The 23,133-nt window shown below is 43.0% G+C and overlaps 1 protein-coding gene across 1 annotated transcript in view; it reads left to right on the plus strand.

Annotated features, from left to right (window-relative positions):
* The window catches only part of AGMO (alkylglycerol monooxygenase), a 314,856-nt gene that overhangs the window by 105,850 nt on the left and 185,873 nt on the right, over window positions 1-23,133 (plus strand). The window contains exon 4 of the mRNA XM_073629523.1: window positions 17,549-17,652. Within this exon, the coding sequence (XP_073485624.1) occupies window positions 17,549-17,652 (104 nt within the window). The remainder of the gene's footprint in view (window positions 1-17,548; window positions 17,653-23,133) is intronic.

The following is a 23,133-nucleotide window of genomic DNA, read 5'->3' on the forward strand; positions in this document are numbered from 1 at the left end:
AAGACAAGCAGACTAAGGACATGGATTACTGGAACCATGTCCTGTGGTCTGATGAGACCAAGATAAACTTATTTGGTTCAGATGGTGACAAGCGTGTGTGGGGGCAACCAGGTGAGGAGTACAAAGACAAGTGTGTCTTGTCTACAGTCAAGCATGGTGGTGGGGGTAACAAGACACTGGTCACCGCCCACACCCATAACTGGCCTTCACAGTAAGGAGCACATGGAGGGCATATACATACAAGAAAAAGACAATTCCATAGCTCAACTCACCAACCAGTCTGCTGACCAACCAAATTTACCTGTCTAACCGTATGTTAAAAGCAGGGGTTTAGTTAGGACACATTTGCAAACGCATGTGAAAGCTGCTCGTCAAGGCACCCTGTATTACTTGAAGTCCTAACACTAAATTTATAAGTGTCTCCACAGTGGAAGCACATGCATTGAATGGATAGGTGTGAGACAGGTGAGCCAGGAGGCCGCCCTAGCCCCCTTAAAGGGACAGGACACACACTGGACACCCAGCAATAGCAGCAGAGGCGTCCAGTGTGTCCCCGACCCAAATATACAAACGGTAACAAGACACTGGTCACCGCCCACACCCATAACTGGCCTTCACAGTAAGGAGCACATGGAGGGCATATACATACAAGAAAAAGACAATTCCATAGCTCAACTCACCAACTAACTAAACCCCTGCTTTTAACATACGGTTAGACAGGTAAATTTGGTTGGTCAGCAGACTGGTTGGTGAGTTGAGCTATGGAATTGTCTTTTTCTTGTATGGTGGTGGGGGTGTCATGGTCTGGGGCTCCATGAGTGCTGCCGGAACCGGGGAGCTACAGATCATTGAGGGAACCATGAATGCCAACATGTACTGTGACATACTGAAGCAGAGCATGATCCTCTCCCTTCAGAGACTGGGCCGCAGGGCAGTATTCCAACATGATAATGACCCCAAACACACCTCCAAGAGGACCACTGCCTTGCTAAAGAAGCTGAGGGTAAAGGTGATGGACTGGCCAAGCATGTCTCCAGACCTAAACCCTATTGAGCATCTGTGGGACATCCTCAAACAGAAGGTGGAGGAGCGCAAGGTCTCTAACATCCACCAGCTCTGTGATGTCATCATGGAGGAGTGGAAGAGGACTCCAGTGGCAACCTGTGAAGCTCTGGTGATCTCCATGCCCAAGAGGGTTAAGGCAGTGCTGGAAAATAATGGTGACCACACAAAATATTGACACTTTGGGCCCAATTCGGACATTTTCACTTAGGGGTGTACTCACTTTTGTTGCCAGCGGTTCAGACATTAATGGCTGTGTGTTGAGTTATTTTGAGGGGACAGCAAATTTACACTGTTATACAAGCTGTACACTCACTACTTTACATTGTAGAAAAGTGTCATTTCTTCAGTGTTGTCACATGAAAAGATAGAATAAAATATTTACAAAAATGTGAGGGGTGTACTCACTTCTGTGAGATACTGTATATATACACCGGTATACACACACACATACATACACATATAGGATGAGTGTAGGCAGTTGCGGGTCGCAGAGGCGCTGTCCCTCCCGGGGTCACATGACCACACAGCTCAGATCCCTCTCGAGAAGCAGTCTGTCATCTGTAATTCAGATGGAATGCACTGGGGCAGATGAAGAAAGTCGTAAAACTATCCCACCTGCTGCCTTTCGTGTTTTTTTTCACGCTGAAAAATGATATGAAAGCTGAAATAATACCCCGGCGTTTGCAATGTTCCCGATTCCTTACAAAGGTTTAATTACTCCTCGTATTAATGTTATTGTGAATAGTGTGAGTGGTGAAGTGGATCTGTCACACGACTTGGCAACTCACACTGAGCTCACGGTAAAAAAAAAACCACATAAGCAGATATTATTTACAGGAAAAATCTAATTTCAAAATGAAAAGTAGATCTGTATATATAGGCATAGATGGCTTATCTTTGCAGGGAGGGGGTAGGGCACAAAAACTTTTTTTATATCCCTTAATAACCGCAAAGGATATAAATCCACTTTTTGTGCAACAAATGCCTTTGCAAATCCAGATATTACCTTCACAAAGTAGCATGGACACCATTGCTGTGCTGAACATATCCTGTGCAGGGAGCAGAGCTGTGGGAGGGACTCAGCAGGCTCCACCCACCACATGCTGCCCTTAGAAAACTACAGGAGGGGGCGGAGACTAGACCAGGCCCCCTGCATAAGCAGAGAGAGCAGCAATGATTGGTCTTTATTACAGGAAGCTCCTGCACAGAGGGAAAGTCTCACGCTGGATTACTGCACAGATCTGGAAGAAATACACAAAGTACGCCAAGATTTTTGAAAGTCCAATGTTTAGTTATGTATGGGGTTAGTTGGAGGAACCATTAAGTGGAGCAGAAGACACAGTAGATCTGCAACCAATAGAAGCCTTCCTTTAAGAAGAAACTTCAGCTAGGGGTTTCATTAGAGCGTTTGGTTAAAGCAAGGGATAGGCAACCGTGAAGAGGTGGAGGACTACCGAAAAACATCATGGAATAGATCAAAGATCAACAGGGTGCAGTACTTTTTTTAAGGGGATAACCTAACAAAGCATCATTAAAACTTGAGGAAGGTTTGAAGAGTTCGGGGGTCAGCAGTAGGTTTCGCAGAGTTTAGAGGTCAGTACTATGTATGCCAGAGTTTAGGGTTAGTAGTAAGTATTGGGGAACTTAGGGATTAATAGTAAGTAACACAGAGTTCAGAGGTCAGAAGTATGTAATATAGAGTTCAGGGGTCAGTGGTAAGTAATGCACAGTGCCGGGGTCAGGAGAATGTAATACAAAGCTTAGAGGTCAATAGTAAGTAATGCAGTATGCTGGGGTCAGGAGTATATAATACAGAGCTTACAGGTCAATAGTAAGTAATGCAGGATGCTGGGGTCAGGAATAATTAACACAGAGCTTAGAGGTCATTAGTAAGTAATGAAGGATGCTGGGGTCAGGAGTATGTAATAGAGAGCTTACAAGTCAATAGTAAGTAATGCAGGATGCTGGGGTCAGGAGTATATAATACAGAGCTTACAGGTCAATAGTAAGTAATGCAGGATGCTGGGGTCAGGACTAAGTAATACAGAACTAAGAGGTCGATAGTAAGTAATGCATGATGTTGAAGGTAGATAAGAAAATCTGGACAGCCGCACTCCAGAAAGATATTGTTCAAAAACATTTATTGTAAACTCAGGAGCATATGGAATACAGGACACCGTGGCAAAAAAGAACAGGCAATCAGCTAACGCGTTTCGCACTTATGCTAAGTGCTTACTCATAGAACTTAGGGAATAATAGTAAGTAACACAGAGTTCAGAGGTCATAAGTATGTAATATAGAGTTCAGGGGTCAATGGTAAGTAATGCACAGTTCCGGGGTCAGGAGTATGTAATACAAAGCTTAGAGGTCAATAGTAAGTAATGCAGTATGCTGGGATCAGGAGTATAAAATGCAGAGCTTACAGGTCAATAGTAAGTAATGCAGGATGCTGGGGTCAGGAATAATTAACACAGAGCTTAGAGGTCATTAGTAAGTGATGCATGATGCAGGAGTCAGGAATATGTAATACTGAGCTTACAAGTCAATAGTAAGTAAGGCAGGATGCTGGGAGCCATGACTAAGTAATACAGAACTAAGAGGTCAATAGTAAGTAATGCAGGGGTCAGGAATATGTAACACAGAACTTAGAGGCCAATAGTAAGTAATGCAGTATGGTGGGGTCAGGAGCATGTACTACAGAGCTTAGAGGTCAATAGTAAGTAATGCAGGACGCAGGAATCTGTATGTAATACAGAGCTTAGAGGTCAATAGTAAATAATGCGGGATGCAGGGGTCAGGCATACGTAACACAGAGCTTACAGGTCAATAGTAATTAGTGCAGAGTGCAGGGGTCAGGAGTAAATAACGCGGAGCATAGAGGTTAGAAGTAACAAACTAATGCAAAGTGCAGGAGTTAGTAGTAAGTAACACCCGAATGCAGGAGGCAGTAGAGAGTAGGTGTTAACAGTAAGTAATGCAGAATGCAGGGGTCAGAAGTAAGTACTATGCAACACAGTATGCAGGAGTCAGTAGTGAGGAAAGCAGAGCTCAGAGGTCAGTAGTATGTAATGAAAGTGCAGGGTCAGTAGTAAATGACACAGAGGTCAGCAGTTTCAAGTACTGTATGAACTGCAAAGTGCAGGAGTCAGGAGTGAGTAATACAGAGTGCCCCACAAACTTTGTCCTTTAACCCCCCTCCAAAATCACCATGTGGACCAGGAGTGAGGGTAAGCGAGTATTAGATGGGTATAAGGGCAAGTGAGTAGAAGGGAGTGCTGAGGAGGGGAAGATAACTATACAAAAGTAAGTGATCCTTTAGATATTACTCCCTTTTCTCTATGGAAAGGGGAAGGATCGGTGTTTTTCACACAAACACTATCCAGCCTGTTCTTTGTGTCCAGTGGATGTTTCCAGCTGTTATAAAACACTAGTTATTACTCCCTGGGGGTAATCATCTCACCCAGCCATTGCAGGTGATGCACTAATCGGTTCTTACATTCATCCACAGCTGAATAACAAAAGAAACGAATTACACTTTTGCAGTACATGGGTGGTCCATTGTGCTTTAATACTGGTGCCAAAGTATTTTGCTTAGCCATGCATTTTACTTGTTGTGCTGGGAAGGTCTTCACACATGCTAAAAATACAATGGAAATAGTTCCCAATCCAGAAGCAGCCATGGACAATATTCCTTTATTTTTTGATCGGTGTATTTGTTCTAATTCACGGGACAAAGTTTTAAATAAACAAGAATTGTAGTCTAATTAATTGTATGCTCCAGTCAAATCTGAGATAAAACCTTTGGCATGCATACAAGGAGCACTTCAGATGGTTAGTAGGGTAGCTGTGTAGGGCTTAGGCTGATCAGGTAGGGAGATGGGTTACTGTAGTTAGAGGAAGTGATAAAGGCTCTTGTGTTAGAGCACTCAAACAAACTTACCAGGTAGGGTGAAGATGTAGGGGTAGCAAATCCAGAAATGGAAGCTCTAGATCAGTGGTTCTCAGCCACTAGGCGATGGCCCACTGCCAGGCCGTGGCCTCCCCTCACCTTGGCCTCCAGAAAGTTGTAGATCCCTTAACCCACCACAGTGCCTCCCAGCTCCCAAAGTGCCCCCCCAAACTCCCACAGTGGCCCTCATTGCCACCTGAGCACCCTCAGCCTCCACGGTGTTCCCCAACCTCCCACAGTGCCTGCCAGCCTGCTGCAGAGCCTCCGACCCTCCATAGTGCCTGAACCACCAACAGTGTCCCACAGTACTCCCAACATCCCACGGTGCTCCCCTCCAGAAACCTCACCCTCTACAGGGCCGCCAAGTCTACCACAGAGTCTCCTAACCCAATCCACAGCCTCCATCCCTCCCACAGTGCCACCCATACCCATCCAGAGCCTTCCAGCATTGCAATATACAGTATGTTTTACATTCCCATACTTGTATTGTGTGAGTAAAAACTTTATTCTTTACTGTTGGGAGATAAAAGGGTTTGGGGAAATCTAACAGGCCCAGGTCTCAAAAAGATTGAGAACCACTCTGCTCTGTAAAATACTACTCAACCTAAATGTTGGAAGACAAGCCCACTTAATAGGGTTGAGGAAAGGTAATGCCAGAAGTGATGCCTAGTAATGGCTATAAGGCCATGTGGCGTTAATAGGGTTTTCTACCCTCAGGAGAACTGATAGAATAATTTGTCACCAGGATTGCCTTGTCTGAATGATAACTGTCCACCACATGCCAGACAGATAACTGCGCTGGGCATGGCTCCATTGTCTTATTCCAAGTAGAGCCAATGACAGAATACATGGAAGATAGAAGATCCTTTAGAACCGATATAGAGAACTAGACTGTAGGATGGAAGAACTAAGCATTGAGTCTCTATTGCCTTTCATGCGTGGCAAAAGCACAGGCAATATTCCAAAAAATATGACCTTGGAGGTACTTAAAGTTGGCTTGTGTTGGTTACTGAAGAAACCAGCGTTCATTGGCTGGTGAAACGCGTCAGCATGTGACGTCAGCACGTCACCTCGGAGCCGCGCGCTCACTGTGATGTTTTGGCCGCGACAACACAGCTGATGACCGGCTTTCCTTCAACTATACGGCTACGCATAGCGGTATACCCCATACAGCGAGGACACTGTCTGGCAGGAAGCTAGCTCAATACGGACTGGTATCCACAGCCACTCTGGGGTTGAGTACAGCGGTTTGAAAATGATGGAGGCCATCAAACTGGTGAGAGAAGTATCGCTCCAATCTACTTTATTAAGTTTGCTACTCTAGCTGTTATCACTCCCCCTGTTGCTTCTGCCATTATACCGCTGCTATACCGTGACCTTTACATATTCATATAAGCTAGTCTTGCCGGCCATTTCTGCTGTTTCCACTGTTAATAAGGCTCTTTGGTTTCGGTCCTTATACTCTAACTACCGTGCTGAACCAGCTCCGTTCCTGGACTCCTATTACCTGTTCCATCCACATATACCCACTATTCCGATATACCACCCATTTGATTACTGAATCACGGAACTTTAATATTAATAGTTTTCAACATTTGAACCATTCCTAACCAACAGTGTCTGCAAGTGGTGATTGGTGTATGTATGTGGTATGTCTAGCCGCGGCTCCCTTGTTTTTAATGATAACATTATCAATTTTACTGGGTCTATGATTAGTCACCTACCATAGCCCGCTTTGTATTTTTGTAGAATTTAATCTGTGTGGTGTTAGTTAATTTGTACTGCCAATAAACTTGATTGTTTTTTCAGATAGTGTTTGGGTGTTATCTGCCCTCTTAGGAGAATCTTTTTCTCTTAGTTTTTTCTTTGTGTTGGCTACCAGGTCAGTTTTAAGAGATCAGGATGTGGGAAAATTAAAGTGGTTTAAAGCCAAGACATTTTTTTAACCTGAATGCATTTCCTGCATTGAGGTAAAACATGTCCCAGCAGTTGTATAGCTCCCTCACTTCCTTATATACTGTATTTATTGGCGTATAACACTCACTTTTTCACCATGAAAATTGGGTGCAAATAGTGTGTGCGTGTTATACGCCAATACTTCAGTTTTAGCTGCCTCAGAGGGGACAGGGAGGGGGCGGGACGAGCGCCGTCAGATTACATACAGTGAGAATCTCCTGTTTATTTGGCGGCCTCTGTAATAGGAACTCCTGTCTCCTGGACCACCATTGGACCACTGTTCTGTCTATCATAGGAGATTCTCACTGTATGTAATCTGTTGGCGCTCGTCCCGTCCCCCTCCCTGTCCCCTCTGGGCTGCAGATGGGCATCGATCAGGCTGTACTGATGGCAATGTTGAGGCTGCATTGATGTGGACTGATGAGGCTGCATTGATGGCAATGGTGAGGCTGCAGATGGGCACTGGCCCTTATTTTACTTCAAAGTTCCTTATTTAAAAAATTTTTTCTGAAACTTCCCTCTTAAAATGAATGTGCGTGTTATACGCCTGTGCGTGTTATACGCCGATAAATACAGTACTTATCAGAGTCCTATCTTGACCTAACACTGTGCCCGTCTGCAGCAAAGTTGGCCTGTATTCACAGGAAAGGCTCCTGCTGTTTTCAGTCAAACCCCGCAAAGAGCGAGGGGGGGCAGGGCCGAGCCAGACTGTGTGTGTCTATAGACGCACACAGCCCGGCTCAGGAGCAAGCCCACAGGTGTGCCTCCATAGTAAGCGGCCTGCTATGGGGGCAAGCACAAAAGAGGAAGAGTGGAGAGTGCCATCGGGGACTCCAGAAGAGGAGGTTAGGGGTCGCTCTGTGCAATACCATTGTGCAGAGCAGGTAAGTATAACATGTTTATTGTTTTATTTTAAAAAAAAGTATCCTTTACAACCATTTTAAGTGCACAATTCACAGCTGTTTTGTAGTGTAGCCCTCTTTTGGGGGGGGTTATGACAAATGACCCTCTTCAAACAGGATATTGCAATAAAACCTGCAGGTAACTAAGAGAACCAGAACCTTAGCTAAGTGGAAGAATGGGTTTGATAATAAAGTTGGTAGTGTATACACCCAAGATAGGGCCTCTGTGAACAGAGGGGATTTCCCTCCTGGGAGATTAGCCAGTAATCTACTCAAAGTAATTGGGTGCAGAGGAACTACTGAAACCAGAATAACATTAACCATAAGTATATAGATGCACACCAGTATAGAAATGTATGTTGCAGCAAAGTCCAGTTGCAGGGACAATGTGGTGTTCAACTTGGTGTCAGAAACCCAAAGAAAAGATCATCAGGGATAAGGAGACCCTCCAGTTGTTGTCCAACCAGCCTGGAACGCAGCTATTCACACACAGAAACAGTGGTGTGACACTGGAACTTAATAGTCTCTGCTTCTGGTCTGGGAGATAATTGGGCAGCTTGCTATGGGGGGCACTAGGAAGGGAGGAGGATCCAAGAGCGCATGCGGAGCGGAGCACCCCAGATAAGGAGGTTCTGGGCCGTTCTGTGCAAAACCATTGCACAGAGCATGTAAGTATAACATGTTTATTAGTAACCACTTCCGGACCGTCGCACGCGATGTACGTCCTCACTACATCAGGACGGATATCGTTGTTATGGCAGCAGCTAGCTGCCCTAATACTGGTATCACCGGGTTCAGCCGGCGGTCAGGTACAAGATAAAAGTGGTCTCTGCGGCGAATTTGCCGCGAGATCACTTTTATCGGCAGCGGGAGATGGTCCCCCTCCTGTCGCAATCCGGTGCTCTCCGCCGCTTACCGGAGCCATCAGCAGCGGCCGAGGCGATACGGTCCTTCTCAGGGCTGTGCATGGAGACGAGGGGAAGATGGCCCCCACCCATCTCCATGACACTGCGGGGCAGAAGTGACGTCAAAACGTCACTTCCGCCTATAGCTCTTAATGGGCCATTTTTTTCCCCATTTTTTTATTGCATTTTAGTGTAAATATGAGATCTGAGGTCTTTTTGACCCCCAGATCTCATATTTAAGAGGTCCTGTCATGCTTTTTTTTCTATTACAAGGGATGTTTTCATTCCTTTTAATAGGAATAAAAGTGACACCATTTTTTTTTAAACAGTGTAAAAATAAAAAATAAAAGGTAAAATAAATAAGAAACAAAAATAAAAAATTTTTAAACGCGCCCCGTCCCGCCAAGCTCGCATGCAGAAGCGAACGCATACGTGAGTAGCATATGAAAATGGTGTGTAAACCACACATGTGAGGTATCGGTGCGATCGGTAGAGCGAGAGCAATAATTCTAGCCCTAGACCTCCTCTGTAACGCAAAATATGCAACCTGTAGAATTTTTTAAATGTCGCCTATAGAGATTTTTAAAGGTAAAAGTTTGTCGCCATTCCACAAGTGGGCGCAATTTTGAAGCGTGACATGTTGGGTATCAATTTATTCGGCGTAACATTATCTTTCACAATATAAAAAAAAAAATTAGGCTAACTTTACTGTTGTCTTATTTTTTAATTCAAACAGTGTATTTTAAAAAAAAAAAAAAAGAGCGCTTGTAAGACCGGTGCGCAAATACAGTGTGACAGAAAGTATTGCAACGACCGCCATTTTATTCTCTAGGGTGTTAGAAAAAAATTGTATAATGTTTGGGGGTTCTAAGTAATTTTCTAGCAAAAAAAAAATGTTTTTTAACTTGTAAACAACACATCTAAAAAAGAGGCCCCGTCCTTAAGTAGTTAAAAAAAAAACAAACCTTGAGAATCACTTTAAGAATGGAATTCCCTCCCACTTTGTAGAGCTTTCCCCTTACTTCCTGTTGCATCTCTGAAACAGGAAATGAAAGCAAATCTCTTTGAGACAAAGGCAAAAAAATTAACTAGCACACCCCTACTTTACTTAACATGTAAAAACATATATATAAGCTATGCTTAGGATTCCAACCACCCTATCACCTCTTTTCTGTTGTATAGTTCAGTAAAAAATTACAAGTGCATATCAATATTACATTAGCTATGTTGGTCTTTGACATGGCCTGTTAAAACAAGTATGTTTATTTTTCCATTTTGCACAATCCTAAAAATCAGAGTCTATTTCAGGCCTGGGTGTTAGAATTTGCTCCTCTTGGCTGCAGTCCCATAAATAAAGTAATTTATAATCCCTCACTGGGCACATGCTATGGAATGATGAGTTTTCCCCTACTCCGCCACAGCTTCTGTTCTGCCTTTTATTGCATCATGTATCTTCTTACAGTTGCATCGTTTTTTTTGGTGTTTTTTCTTTTTTTTTTTTGTGCCATGGCAAAAATTCGCATTTGGACTGCCCTGTCTAGAGTGGTGCGGCTGCATCTATTTTTGGGCCGACCTCAAATCACAGCTGGAAGTTTAACCATGTACTGAAGGCTGAAGAGAGGCTGCTAATGTGGTTTAGTCAGCATCGGTCCCCAATCAATGTGACAGCTTTCCTTGCTGCTATAGCACTCGTATACTTGTGGTTATGACATCATTGGGAAGATGACTCTGAAATTTCCTAAAGCCTGATTTGTAAAGCAGATGGTGATGGGAATAGACTAAGGCTCGTACAATATTGTCATTCAGCTCTATCAATTGTTAGGTCTTTGTGTATGTAGTCTGGATACGGTACTGTGTGTCTAAAAACATAGAGATCAGGAATTCTCAGCCAGAGTTCCATGGAACCCTAAGGTTCCGCCAGGGGTGGCTAGGGGTTCCTTGAGCTGTGGATAGATGACCTCCTATCTGGTCGTTCCTTCAGAGTCCCAGGTCCAATGCCACTTGACAGAGCCAGCAGCACGACTGCAAGGGTGCCATTCTGGCCACCAATATGAAAGGGATTTTCCCCAATGACTCCTTGATGGAATGACCTCACTAGGGGTTTCCTGAGACCAGAAAATTTTATTTCAAGGGTTCCTTTGGGGTTAAAAAGGTTGAGAAAGGCTGATATAGGTCATGTGTTTTAGACTAAGGCTCGTACAACAATGTCATTCAGCTCTATCAATTGTTAGGTCTTTGTGTATGTAGTCTGGATACGGTACTTTTATGTGTGTGTCTAAAAACATAGAGATCAGCAATTCTCAGCCAGGGTTCCATGGAACCCTAAGGTTCCTCCAGGGGTGGCCAGGGGTTTCTTGAGCTGTGGATAGATGACCTTCTATCTGGTCGTTCCTTCAGAGTCCCAGGTCCAATGCCACTTGACAGAGCCAGCAGCATGACTGCAAGGGTGCCATTCTGGCCACCAATATGAAAGGGATTTTCCCCAATGACTCCCCGATGGACTGACCTCACTAGCGGTTCCCTGAGACCAGAAAATGTTATTTACAGGGTTCCTTTGGGGATAAAAAGGTTGAGAAAGGCTGATATAGGTCATGTGTTTTTGGTGCACTAATTTGGGCATTGGTACTTTCGCTTATTGCGATTTTTTTTTTTACCAAAAATATGTAGAAGAATACATATCGGCCTAAACTGAGGAAAAAAAATGCTTTTTTATATATTTTTTGGGGATATTTATTATAGCAAAAAGTAAAAAAAAATGTGTTTTTTTTTCAAAATTGTCGCTTTTTTTTTTTCTTATAGCGCAAAAAATAAAAACTGCAGAGGTGATCAAATACCACCAAAAGAAAGCTCTATTTGTGGGGGAAAAAAGGATGTCAATTTTGTTTGGGAGCCACGTTGCACGACCGCGCAATTGTCAGTTAAAGCGACGCAGGGCCGAATCGCACAAAGTGCTCTGGTCTTTTGCCAGCCAAATAGTCCGGGGCTGAAGTGGTTAAAGAACACATTTAGTAAATTGATAAAAAAAAAAAAAAGATAAAAATGCCCTGTATTCCCCAACCCTTCCCCCCTAAATATGCTAAACTGAGACACCCCCTGCAGGTCCACAAACAGCAAATAGACTTAAATGGCAGATGTGTGTATGATAGAGCTGGACTGATAGAAGTGAAAATTTGTTCTGATGAATATCCCATAAAAGCGTGTCTCTCTTCAAAGAAGGAAATATAAACCTAGTGCCGTCAGGAGAGGGTAGTCTATCAGATCCATTATGAATGTATAGTATGGGTGGAGCCTGTTCTGGCCCTAGGCTGCTGCCCCTCTGATAGCAAAAAAGGAAGCACTCACCAGAAGGTAAATTCTTAGATGTGTATGGAGGAGTGCCCGGTACAAACCTTCATCTCACTTAAAGGGCTTTTGAAACATTTAATGGTTAAGAGCATCAAACACAGCCAAAGATTTTCAGGGAAAAAGGCCATCCCCTTCTTCAGGGCTTGAGCAGTGGATGTTAATAGAATCATGACGGAAAGCACTATGGGGACCTGTGTTAAATCCAGTAGTGGCTGGTGCTCAAATTTTTTGGAGGAGGCGCAAACAAACTGAAAAATACTGAACCCCCCAATCAGTTCAAATGTGCCCATCAAATGCAGCCACTTGTGCCCATCAAATGCAGCCACTTGTGCCCATCATATGCAGCCACTGTGCACATCAAATGTAGCCACTGTGCCCATCATATGCAGCCACTGTGCCCATCATACGCAGCCACTTGTGCCCATCATATGCAGCCATTTGTGCCCATCAAATGCAGCCACTTGTGCCAGTATATGCAGCCACTTGTGCCAATCAAATGCAGCCACTTATGCCCATTATATGCAGCCACTTGTGCCCAGTATATGCAGCCACTTGTACCAATCAAATGCAGCCACTTGTGCCCATCATATGCAGCCATTTGTGCACGTCAAATGCAGCCACTTGTGCCCATCAAATGCAGCCACTTTTGCCAGTATATGCAGCCACTTGTACCAATCAAATGCAGCCACTTGTGCCATCATATGCAGCCACTTGTGCCCAGTATATGCAGCCACCTGTGCCAATCAAATGCAGCCACTTGTGCCCATCATATGCAGCCATTTGTGCACGTCAAATGCAGCCACTTGTGCCCATCAAATGCAGCCAGGCTTGATTGTCACTTCACTGACCCCCCCCCCCCCTCCTGCGCACACGCACTGCCGGTCCGGCGGCACTTACCGCTCCTCTCCTGGAGTGACGGGGCTCTTCTCCTCGGCGTCTCTCCTCTTCAGTGGGAAGCGGCGGCTCTGCGGGTCCTGTGTCTGCTCATCTCGTCTCCAGGCTTCTTCCGCCGTGTCTCCTCTTCCGCCAAAGCGTTAGGCATCCAATAGGATCGTTCCTAATGCTTTGACCAATCGGGAGACAGGTCTCACTAACCTGCCTGCTGATTGGCAGGGAGGAACGTTAGTGTGAAAAAAGCAAAAATTTGCTATGTTTCGCTATACCACACAACAGGGTGGGATCGGGACGCAGTGCTCTGCGCCCCGAGCCCACCCTATTTTGAAGCCTATTAGAGCCTCTGGCTCTAATCACGTGTTTCAAAATATATACCCCTGCCTATCCCCGCCATAGCATTTCATGTGTCCGGCATCATGAAAGGGGCCGGGCACATGAATAGGGAGGGTGGCGGAGGTGTCGGGGGGGGGGGGGGGGCACCCGTGCGCCCACAATGCACGGGCCGCCACTGGATCTTGATCTAGTGTCTCCTGACAGCACTAGGTTTATACTTACCTGCTCTGTGCAATGGAATTGCAATAGCGCCCCTGATCATCCTCTTTTTTGGTGTGTCCCCATAGCAAGCTGGGACACACCTGCAGGCCTCTCCTAAGCCGCACTGCCTGCGTCCAAAGACACAGACATCATGGCTCAGCCCAGCCCCCCACCCCCTGCTCTCTTGTGATAGGATTTGACTGACAGCAGTAGGATCCTATGGCTCCTGAGCAAAGCTTATGAGAGTGGAGAGAGCCACTACAGATGGGCACAGTGCTGGATCGAGGGAGGACTCCAGTAAGTGTAAGAGGGGGTTCAGGGGGCATACTACTACTTAAACATTTTATACCTCAATGCAGGGAAAGTATAAAAGGTAAAAAATATTTAGGTCTTAAAAACACTTTAACCCTTTCGCCGCCAGGTCCGAACGACGTACGGACCTAACGGCGGGGGGGTATCACACACAATCCGGGGGCTGCAGCCCCCAGGTTGTGTGTGAAACTGACTGGCAGACTCCTACCTGTCGGGTGAGAGCATTCCTGCGCCTCCGCTGCCGCCCAATCGCTCTCACACACCCCCGGTACCGGCGCTCCCCCTTCCCGTCGCGCCATGCTTACCGAGCTCTGCTTGCCCATCGGCGGGCCCGGGATGTCCATGATGGTTTGCTGGTGGCTGGAGGGGAAGGAGAAGAGTGGACACACGTCCGCTCTCCTCCCCCTTCTTCTTGTGGCCAGGAAAGCGACGTCTCTGACGTCACTTCCGGGTCAAGCTCTCGGTGTCCGTGGCTCGCTTTGCCGGGAAAGGATGTTTTGCAATGCAATCCGCATTGCAAAACATTCAGTGGAGTACAGGGGAGACATTAGACCCTGCATATCTCAATAAAGAGAACCTGTCACCTAAAAATCATCACAGGGGACAAACATGAAAAAAAAAAAGTTAAGTAAAAGTAAATTTAGCAAAAAATAAAGTTACACCCAAGCACATATAATATCCCCCCCCAAAAAAATTGAGGCCCCCCCCCACATATACACACGCACGAACGCAAACCCATGCGTCGGGGCGTCTACGCGCGTAAACTCCGTTTGTGATAGACGTGTAACATATCGCCGCGTATGCCGGAGTGAGAGCAATAATTTTAACACACGTCCTCCTCCGTAATACTAAACTGATACCTATAGGGGGATTTTGAAGCATCGCCTATAGAAAATATAGGGTACTGACGTTTGTCGCCATTTCACGCGCGCACGTAAATTTAAGGTTTGACATGTTGGGTATCTATTTACTCGGTGCAACCTCATCTTTTATATCTTACCAAAAAATGTGGGTAATTTATTGTGTTTGTTTGCCCTAAAATTCACGTTAGTGTGTTTTTTACAGAAATTTCGCGCTTCCTAGACCTTTGCGGTAATATCGTGTGACATAAAAAATTGCAACTACCACTATATTTTATTCTCTAGGGCATCTGCTTTCAGAAAATATATACTGTTTGTGGGTTTTGTGTAATCGTCAGGCCTAAAATGACTTTTTAAACATGTGTGCAAAAACGGCCTTGGCAGCGAAAGGGTTAAAACATATCTATTAACTCATTCTGTAATAATTCTATTAACATTGATGCTCAAGCCCTGAAGAAGGGGGAGGCCTTTTTTTTCCCCCTGAAACACGTTGGATGTATCTGATCCAATAAACCATTAAATGAAAGTCTTCTAAGTGAGATGCTTCATTTAATCCAGCACTGTAGCGGCTCACCCCAATGACTCAGGCTTTGCTCAGGCAGTGGGAGTCAATGGTTTCTGTCAGTCAAATCCCGTATTGAGAGACCAAAAAGCCATGATGTCTGTGTCTATGGAAAAATTTGTTCGTTTTCCTTTCATCCGTTTTTTTTTTTTTTTTCCTTTCATTTTTCGGGTCATTCGTTATGATCAAAATTCGTAAATTTGTAAATCCGAAATCCAGAACTAATAACTAACTAACCAACTAACTAACTAACTAACTAACTAACTAACTAACTAACTAACTAACTAACTAACTATTAAATTATAGGTATTGGAATTTTCTTTCAAATGTGGCTGTTAGTGAACGTAACATTCCGAATTATCCAAAATAACGAATGCCGCATCTAAAAAAATGGAATGGAACGAGTTAATAATTATTAATAATAATAATAATAATAAAAAGGTTTTATTATTATTTTTTATTATTAATTTGTTACGTTCCATTCGTTTAGATGCGGCATTTGTTATTTCGGATAATTCGTAACTTTGGTTAAATTTGTATTCGTTACGTTCACTAACAGCCAAATTTGAAAGGAAATTCCAATACCTATAATTTAATAGTTAGTAATAGTTAAGTTATTATTAGTTAGTTATTATTTCGGATTTTTCTAATTTTTGTTCTTATTTTCCGATTTTCGTTCTTTTGAATTTTTGTTTACTATCCGAAATAACGAATGCTGCATCTAAACGAATGGAATGTAGCAAATTAATAATAATAAATAACAATAATAATAAAATCTTTTAATTATTATTAATTATTAATTCATTCCATTCATTTAGATGCAGCATTCATTATTTCGGATAATTCATAACTTCGGATAAATTCATATTCGTTACACTCGCTAACAGCCAAATTTGAAAGGAAATTCCAATACCTATAATGTAATAGTTAGTAATAGTTAAGTTATTATTAGTTTGTTATTATTTCTAGATTGTAAGCTCTAACGAGCAGGGCCCTTCCGATCCCTCCTGTATTGATTTGTATTGTAAGTGTACTGTCTGCCCTCATCTTGTAAAGCGCTGCGCAAACTGTTGGCGCTATATAAATCCTGAATAATAATAATATTAATAAACAATTTCAGATTTTCAAATTTTTGGATTTTCATTCTTATTTTCGGATTTTCGTTGTTTTGAATCTAAACGACTGGAACGTAACAAATTAATAATAATAAATAACAATAATAATAAAACCTTTTTACTATTATTATGAATTTGTTTCTGTTCCATTCGTTTGGATGTGGCATTCGTTATTTCGGATAAACAGCCAAATTTGAAAGGAAATTCCAATACCTACAATGTAATAAATAGTAATAGTTAAGTTGTTATTAGTTCGTTATTATTTCAGATTTTTGGATTTTCATTCTTATTTTCCGATTTTCGTTCTTTTGAATTTTCGTTTACTATCCGAAATAACGAATGCCGCATCTAAAGGAAGGGAACATAACAAGTTAATAATAATAAATAACAATAATAATAAAACCTTTTTATTATTACTATTATTAATTATTAATTTGTTCGGTTTCATTTGTTTAAATGCGACATTCGTTATTTTGGATAATTTGTAACTTCGGATAAATTTGTAATCAGTACATTTACTAACAGCCAAATTTGAAAGGAAATTCCAATACCTATGATTTAATAGTTTTTAATAGTTAAGTTATTATTAGTTCGTTATTATTTCAAATTTTCAAATTTTTGTTCTTATTTTCAGATTTATGTTCTTTTGATTTTTTGCTTATTTTCCGATTTTTGAATATTCGGATTTTCGAATTTCCGGATTTCCCAACTTACGGATTTACGAATATTCGGAAAAATTCATTAAACGGGTTTTCGTTAATTCGGAAATTTCCGAATTTGTCGAAATTTGTTAAAAAACCGAATTCGCAACGAAACTAATTGCACATGTCTAGCGGGGGCTACAGGCACCGGCGGCTGCCATCGTAGGGGATAGATATGTGCCTGTGGTGCTGGAGAGTCTCAGTTTAGCATCTATAAGGAGCGAGGAAAGGGGGTTGGAGATTTTTTATCAGTTTACTGAACTTGTCCCTGCCCATGAATTTACTGTATTGTTCACCTAACCTGGATGACGGCCCAGGCTGTTTTTTTTCATCTCTATTTTCTTGCGAGGGCAGTTTTATAAACAGGTAGAGCTTTTATTATTGGTGCACAGGGTGGCTCAGCACTCGGCTTGTGTTACTTACGCATTGTTTTGTCCCTCCCCCACAGAGGTAAACATTATTTGGGCCGGTCATCAGACTCATCACAGCTCAGAAGACTACAACCTTACTACAGCCCTGAGACAATCCTTCCTCCAGAAATACTTTTCTTGGGTAAGTGGTGATGACCTGATAAAAAAAAATTGGATGTAATAGGAGTTTCTGGGGTTATTTAAGGCTATGTTGATGGACTTTTCTTTGCATAGAAGTCTATGAGAATGCAAATGTAGCGCACCCCTTAAAGACCACTGGATGAACTGGGATCCCCCGCCCTGCACAGCCAGGCACACCGAATTTTCATAGGCACTCCAGAGTCAGTGGCAGAAACCATGAAATCAGACCGAGACAGAAGTACAGTTAAATCACACTTGTTTAATAATAAAAGTAAAAAGAACAAACGTAGTCAAAACATAGCCAGAGTTCAGTAACCGGAACGGATAGTCAGCCAAGCCAGAAGTCAGGGATCAACGTAGTGGAACAGCAAGCAGGATCTGGAGCCAGAAGGGATGTCAGCAAAGCCAGTCTTTAAACAGGAACGCAGGAGATAGTTTCTTGTGATGTTGACCAAGGCGAAGGCAGAGATCCACCGGGCTGAACGGCCTTAAGTAGGCAGGGCTGACGAGCAGGATCATCAACAGCTGAGTAACTGTGGAGAGATAGGAGCTGGCAATTAGCCGACAGCTGAGCGGCCAGCTCTGAGAAGGAAGGGCTGAGCCCAGCCCTGACAGTCAGAGAACAGTCCGTAACTTTGTTTTTGTTATTTATTGAGGGATAATAGCTTGGATAGGGATGGGAGATTTTGGGATGCCTACTTGACTAAACTTCCTATATACAGTCTCTATATACAACTCCACTTCTTCCTCCAGCACTCACGGGTTTTCAGAACCCAGCTGGGTCACTGTGTGAATATCTGACAGGCTCTCAGTCATGTAGCACTGCCCCCTTGGGGGTTTGCTTAGAATTGCATGTTCATCTGCGCCACTTTGAACTTTCCAGCCCTCCTGACACTCTAGGTTCAGACATGTTGTATATACCTTAAAAAAACACACCGACACAATACAGATTGACTAGCTCTCTCTGATTTTACTTGTTCAAAGGCAGAGTCTTGTAACAGGGTATTAGTCAGCTAAGTCCTGGGTAAACAGCCAAAACTCAGTTGAAAAGGTCCACTGGGGCAATTAAATAACAAAAAAATTTATTTTATTTTGTTTGGGTGAAACGTCGCACGACTGTCAGTTAAAGCGACGCAGTGCCGTATCGCAAAAAGTGGCAGTACCCGGGTCCCCATACACTTTTTACAGCAATACCTTGCATATAAGCCTTTAAAGCCCGGTTCACACTAGTGCGATGACAGACATCGCATGTGATTCGCACCGCACTGCCGTACAGATCACATGCGATGTCTGTGTGATGCGATTTCAGCCATACAAACTGTATGGCTAAAATCGCATCGCATTCGCACCAAAAAGGTGCAGGAGCCTTTTTTTGTTCCGCACTGGAATTGGATCTGGTTCTGGTGCGAACCGAACCGGGGGTTGTTCAGCCCATCCCTACTTTACACGCACATGAACTTTAATGATATCCCAGTCTTAGTCCGTAGGGTTCAATATTGAGTTGGCCCACCCTTTGCAGCTATAACAGCTTCAACTCTTCTGGGAAGGCCGTCCACAAGGTTTAGGAGTGTGTCTATGGGAATGTTTGACCATTCTTCCAGAAGCACATTTGTGAGGTCAGGCACTGATGTTGGACAAGAAGGCCCGGCTCGCAGTCTCCGCTCTAATTCATCCCAAAGGTGTTCTATCGGGTTGAGATCTGGACTCTGTGCAGGCCAGTCAAGTTCCTCCACCCCAAACTCGCTCATCCATGTCCTTATGGACCTTGCTTTGTGCACTGGTGTGCAGTCATGTTGGAACAGGAAGGGGCCATCCCCAAACTGTTCTCACCAAGTTGGGAGCATGAAATTGTCCAAAATGTCTTGGTATTCTGAGGCCTTAAGAGTTCCCTTCACTGGAACTAAGGGGCCAATCCCAACCCCTGAAAAACAACCTCACACCATAATCCCCCCGCCACCAAATGATTTGGACCAGAGCACAAAGCAGGGCAAGACATGGATGAGTGAGTTTGGGGTGGAGGAACTTGACTGACCTGCACAGAGTCCTGACCTCAACCCAATAGAACACCTTTGGGATGAATTAGAGCGAAGACTGCAAACCAGGCCTTCTCGTCCAACATCAGTGCCTGACCTCACAAATGCGATTCTGGAAGAATGGTCAAACGTTCCCATAGACACACTCCTAAACCTTGTGGACGGCCTTCCCAGAAGAGTTGAAGCTGTTATAGCTGCAAAGGGTGGGCCAACTCAATATTGAACACTACGAACTAAGACTGGGATGTCATTAAATTTAATGTGTGTGTAAAGGCAGGCGTCCCAATACTTTTGACAATATGGTGTATATTGAAACTTTCACTTTTGGGGGGACTGATCCTTTAATGTGCTCCACTAGAGATCTATGCCACAGCTAAGCCCTTGCAGCATCACCTTATCCGACTGCAAAATAATTTTCTATTTTTAAAAGTAATTCCCCCCCCCCCCGGGCACAGATCGCTTAGCACAGCATATCTCTTTAAGCAAAGCATAAACAAGCTGAGCTCTACTTAATTCCACCTGTTCCCTCTCGTGTGCCAAGACAAATATCTGAGCGGCACAGAGGGGCAGCGCTGGAGCGATCGGCATGTCTTATGGCCTGTGACAGTTTGTGTTGCAGCAGGTGCCTGGGAAATCTGTAGGATCGTCTGGCCCGTGCTTATGTATAAAACAGGAAAAGACATCTTACAGCCTGGCACTTCTTCATGAAGCGCCCAGCCGTGCCCTAAAACCAGAGACACCCACACTGGCTTCAGTCTGCCCTGCTGCAGAATAATAGTGGGTGGACATGTGTAATTCATTTTGTTATGAATCAAAATTTGGGTGAAATTTTCGTTATTCGGAGATGTCTGAATCTCAGAATCACAATGGTAGAAAATTTCAACGAATCCGAAATAAACAAAATAAACATATAACGTAAAAACATAATTAAAACGGAACTTCACCCAAAAGGAATTTCCACTTGTTTACAAGTGGAAATGGTTTTGACAGGTACTCACTCCCTGTTTTGACAGGTACTCACTCCCTGTTTTGACAGGTACTCACTCCCTGTTTTGACAGGTACCCACTCCCTGTTTTGACAGGTACTCACTCCCTGTTTTGACAGGTACCCACTCCCTGTTTTGACAGGTACTCACTCCCTGTTTTGACAGGTACTAACTCCCTGTTTTGACAGGTACTCACTCCCTGTTTTGACAGGTACCCACTCCCTGTTTTGACAGGTACCCACTCCCTGTTTTGACAGGTACTCACTCCCTGTTTTGACAGGTACCCACTCCCTGTTTTGACAGGTACTCACTCCCTGTTTTGACAGGTACTAACTCCCTGTTTTGACAGGTACTCACTCCCTGTTTTGACAGGTACCCACTCCCTGTTTTGACAGGTACCCACTCCCTGTTTTGACAGGTACTCACTCCCTGTTTTGACAGGTACCCACTCCCTGTTTTGACAGGTACCCACTCCCTGTTTTGACAGGTACTCACTCCCTGTTTTGACAGGTACCCACTCCCTGTTTTGACAGGTACCCACTCCCTGTTTTGACAGGTACTCACTCCCTGTTTTGACAGGTACTAACTCCCTGTTTTGACAGGTACCCACTTCCAGTTAGAGCGCTGCAGTGATCTGTGCGGCAGTTCGCCCCCCCTCCTTCCACCCCGCAGTCTTCTGGGACTCATCACAGGTCCCAGAAGACTGCAGAACCATTCAAATAGCGCAGCGTGGCTCACGCATGAGCAGTGGGGAACTCTTACCTACGATGCCGGCTCCTGGACCCGAAGCTGATTTTTTTTATGTCCAATAAATTCCCTTTCAGGCGATATCCAAAGATGCATATGATTCTATATATCCACCAAATATAGTGACTAAAGGCTCGCACACACTATAGGAAAATCAGGCGAACATTTTCGTCAAAAAAATTTTCGTATGATTTTCGTATAGCGTGTACACAACTTTCAACAGTCGATTCCGAATTTTCATGCAAAAAATCCCGAAGGGACAAACTCCAACATTTTTCTCGTACGTGAAGAGAACGAACGATTTTCCTTTAATGTGTACCGCTTTCGTATGATTTTCGTACAAGAAAAATCAGAAAAGAAAGACTTTGTCGTACGAGAATATTTGTAAGAATAATTTTTTTTTTCATCGGTTCCGATTTGCTGTGAAACATCGAGAAAAATCAGTCAAACGTTCGCCCGATTTTCTTATAATGTGTAGTCCACTTTTAGGGGATTTGTGTTGGGAGAGGGGGTTGGGGGGGAGACAACTCGTGCTAGGAGGGGGGATTTGGGAGGAATTTGTGCTGGGAGGAAGAATTTGAAGTGGGGGGAGAAGATATGTCCTAGTAGGGGAAATTTTAGGGGTAGAGGATATGTGCTAGGAGGTAGACATGTGAAGTTTTTGGAATTTTGGAAATTCAGAATATTGGAATTTAGGAATTTCAGAAATTCGTAAATTCGAAATTTCGTAAATTCGTAAATTTGAAATTCATAAATTCGAAATTTCGGAAATTTTAAATTTCGTAAATTGGAAATTCGTAAATTCGAAATTTCCGAAATTCGTAAATTCGAAATCCGTGAATTGGAAATTTCCATTTGTTTAGATAAGGCATTTGTTATTTCGGATAATTCGTAACTTCAGATAAATTTGTATTCGTTACATTCACAAACAGCCAAATTTGAAAGGAAATTCCAATACCTATAATTTAATAGTTAGTTATTATTAGTTAGTCATTATTTCGAATTTTACAGATTTTCTTTCTTTTTTTCAGATTTTTTTAATTTTTCGAATTTCCCAATTACGAAAATCCGAAAATTCGGAATTCAAAAATTCGGAAATTCGGAAATTCGGAAATTCGGAATTCGAAAATTTGGAAATTCGGAATCCAAAAATTAAAAATTCGGAAATTTGAAAATTCATAAATTTGAAAATTCATAAATTTGAAATTCGAAAATTCCGAATTTGAAAATTCGGAAATTCGAAAATTCGGAATTCAAAAGTTTAAAATTCTGAAATTTGAAAATTTGGAAATTTGAAAATTCTGAAATTTAAAATTCGAAAATTCGGAAATTCGGAATTCGAAAATTCGGAATTCGAAAATTCGGAATTCGAAAATTCGGAATTCGAAAGTTCAAAATTCGGAAATTTGAAAATTCGAAAATGTGAAAATTTAAAAATTTGAAAATTCGGAAATTTGAAAATCCAAATTTTCGTATTTCCAAATTTCCTAATTTTTGAATTTTTGAATTTTCCGAATTTTCGAATTTCCCAAAAAAAGCAAAAAAGCGAGTTAAATGAAAACGAAAAATGAAATGAGTGAATTATTATTTTTTTTTGGGGGGGGGAGCATTTGGGTAGTGGGACGGGGCAAAGATTTGTGCTGAGAGGGGAGATTTTAGCAGGGGGGTGGATTTGTACTGGGAGGAGGGGAGATTTATGTTTAGGGAGTAAGCATG

Source organism: Aquarana catesbeiana, linkage group LG05, assembly GCF_042186555.1.
Source record: "Aquarana catesbeiana isolate 2022-GZ linkage group LG05, ASM4218655v1, whole genome shotgun sequence".
NCBI classification, from domain to species: Eukaryota; Metazoa; Chordata; class Amphibia; order Anura; family Ranidae; genus Aquarana; species Aquarana catesbeiana.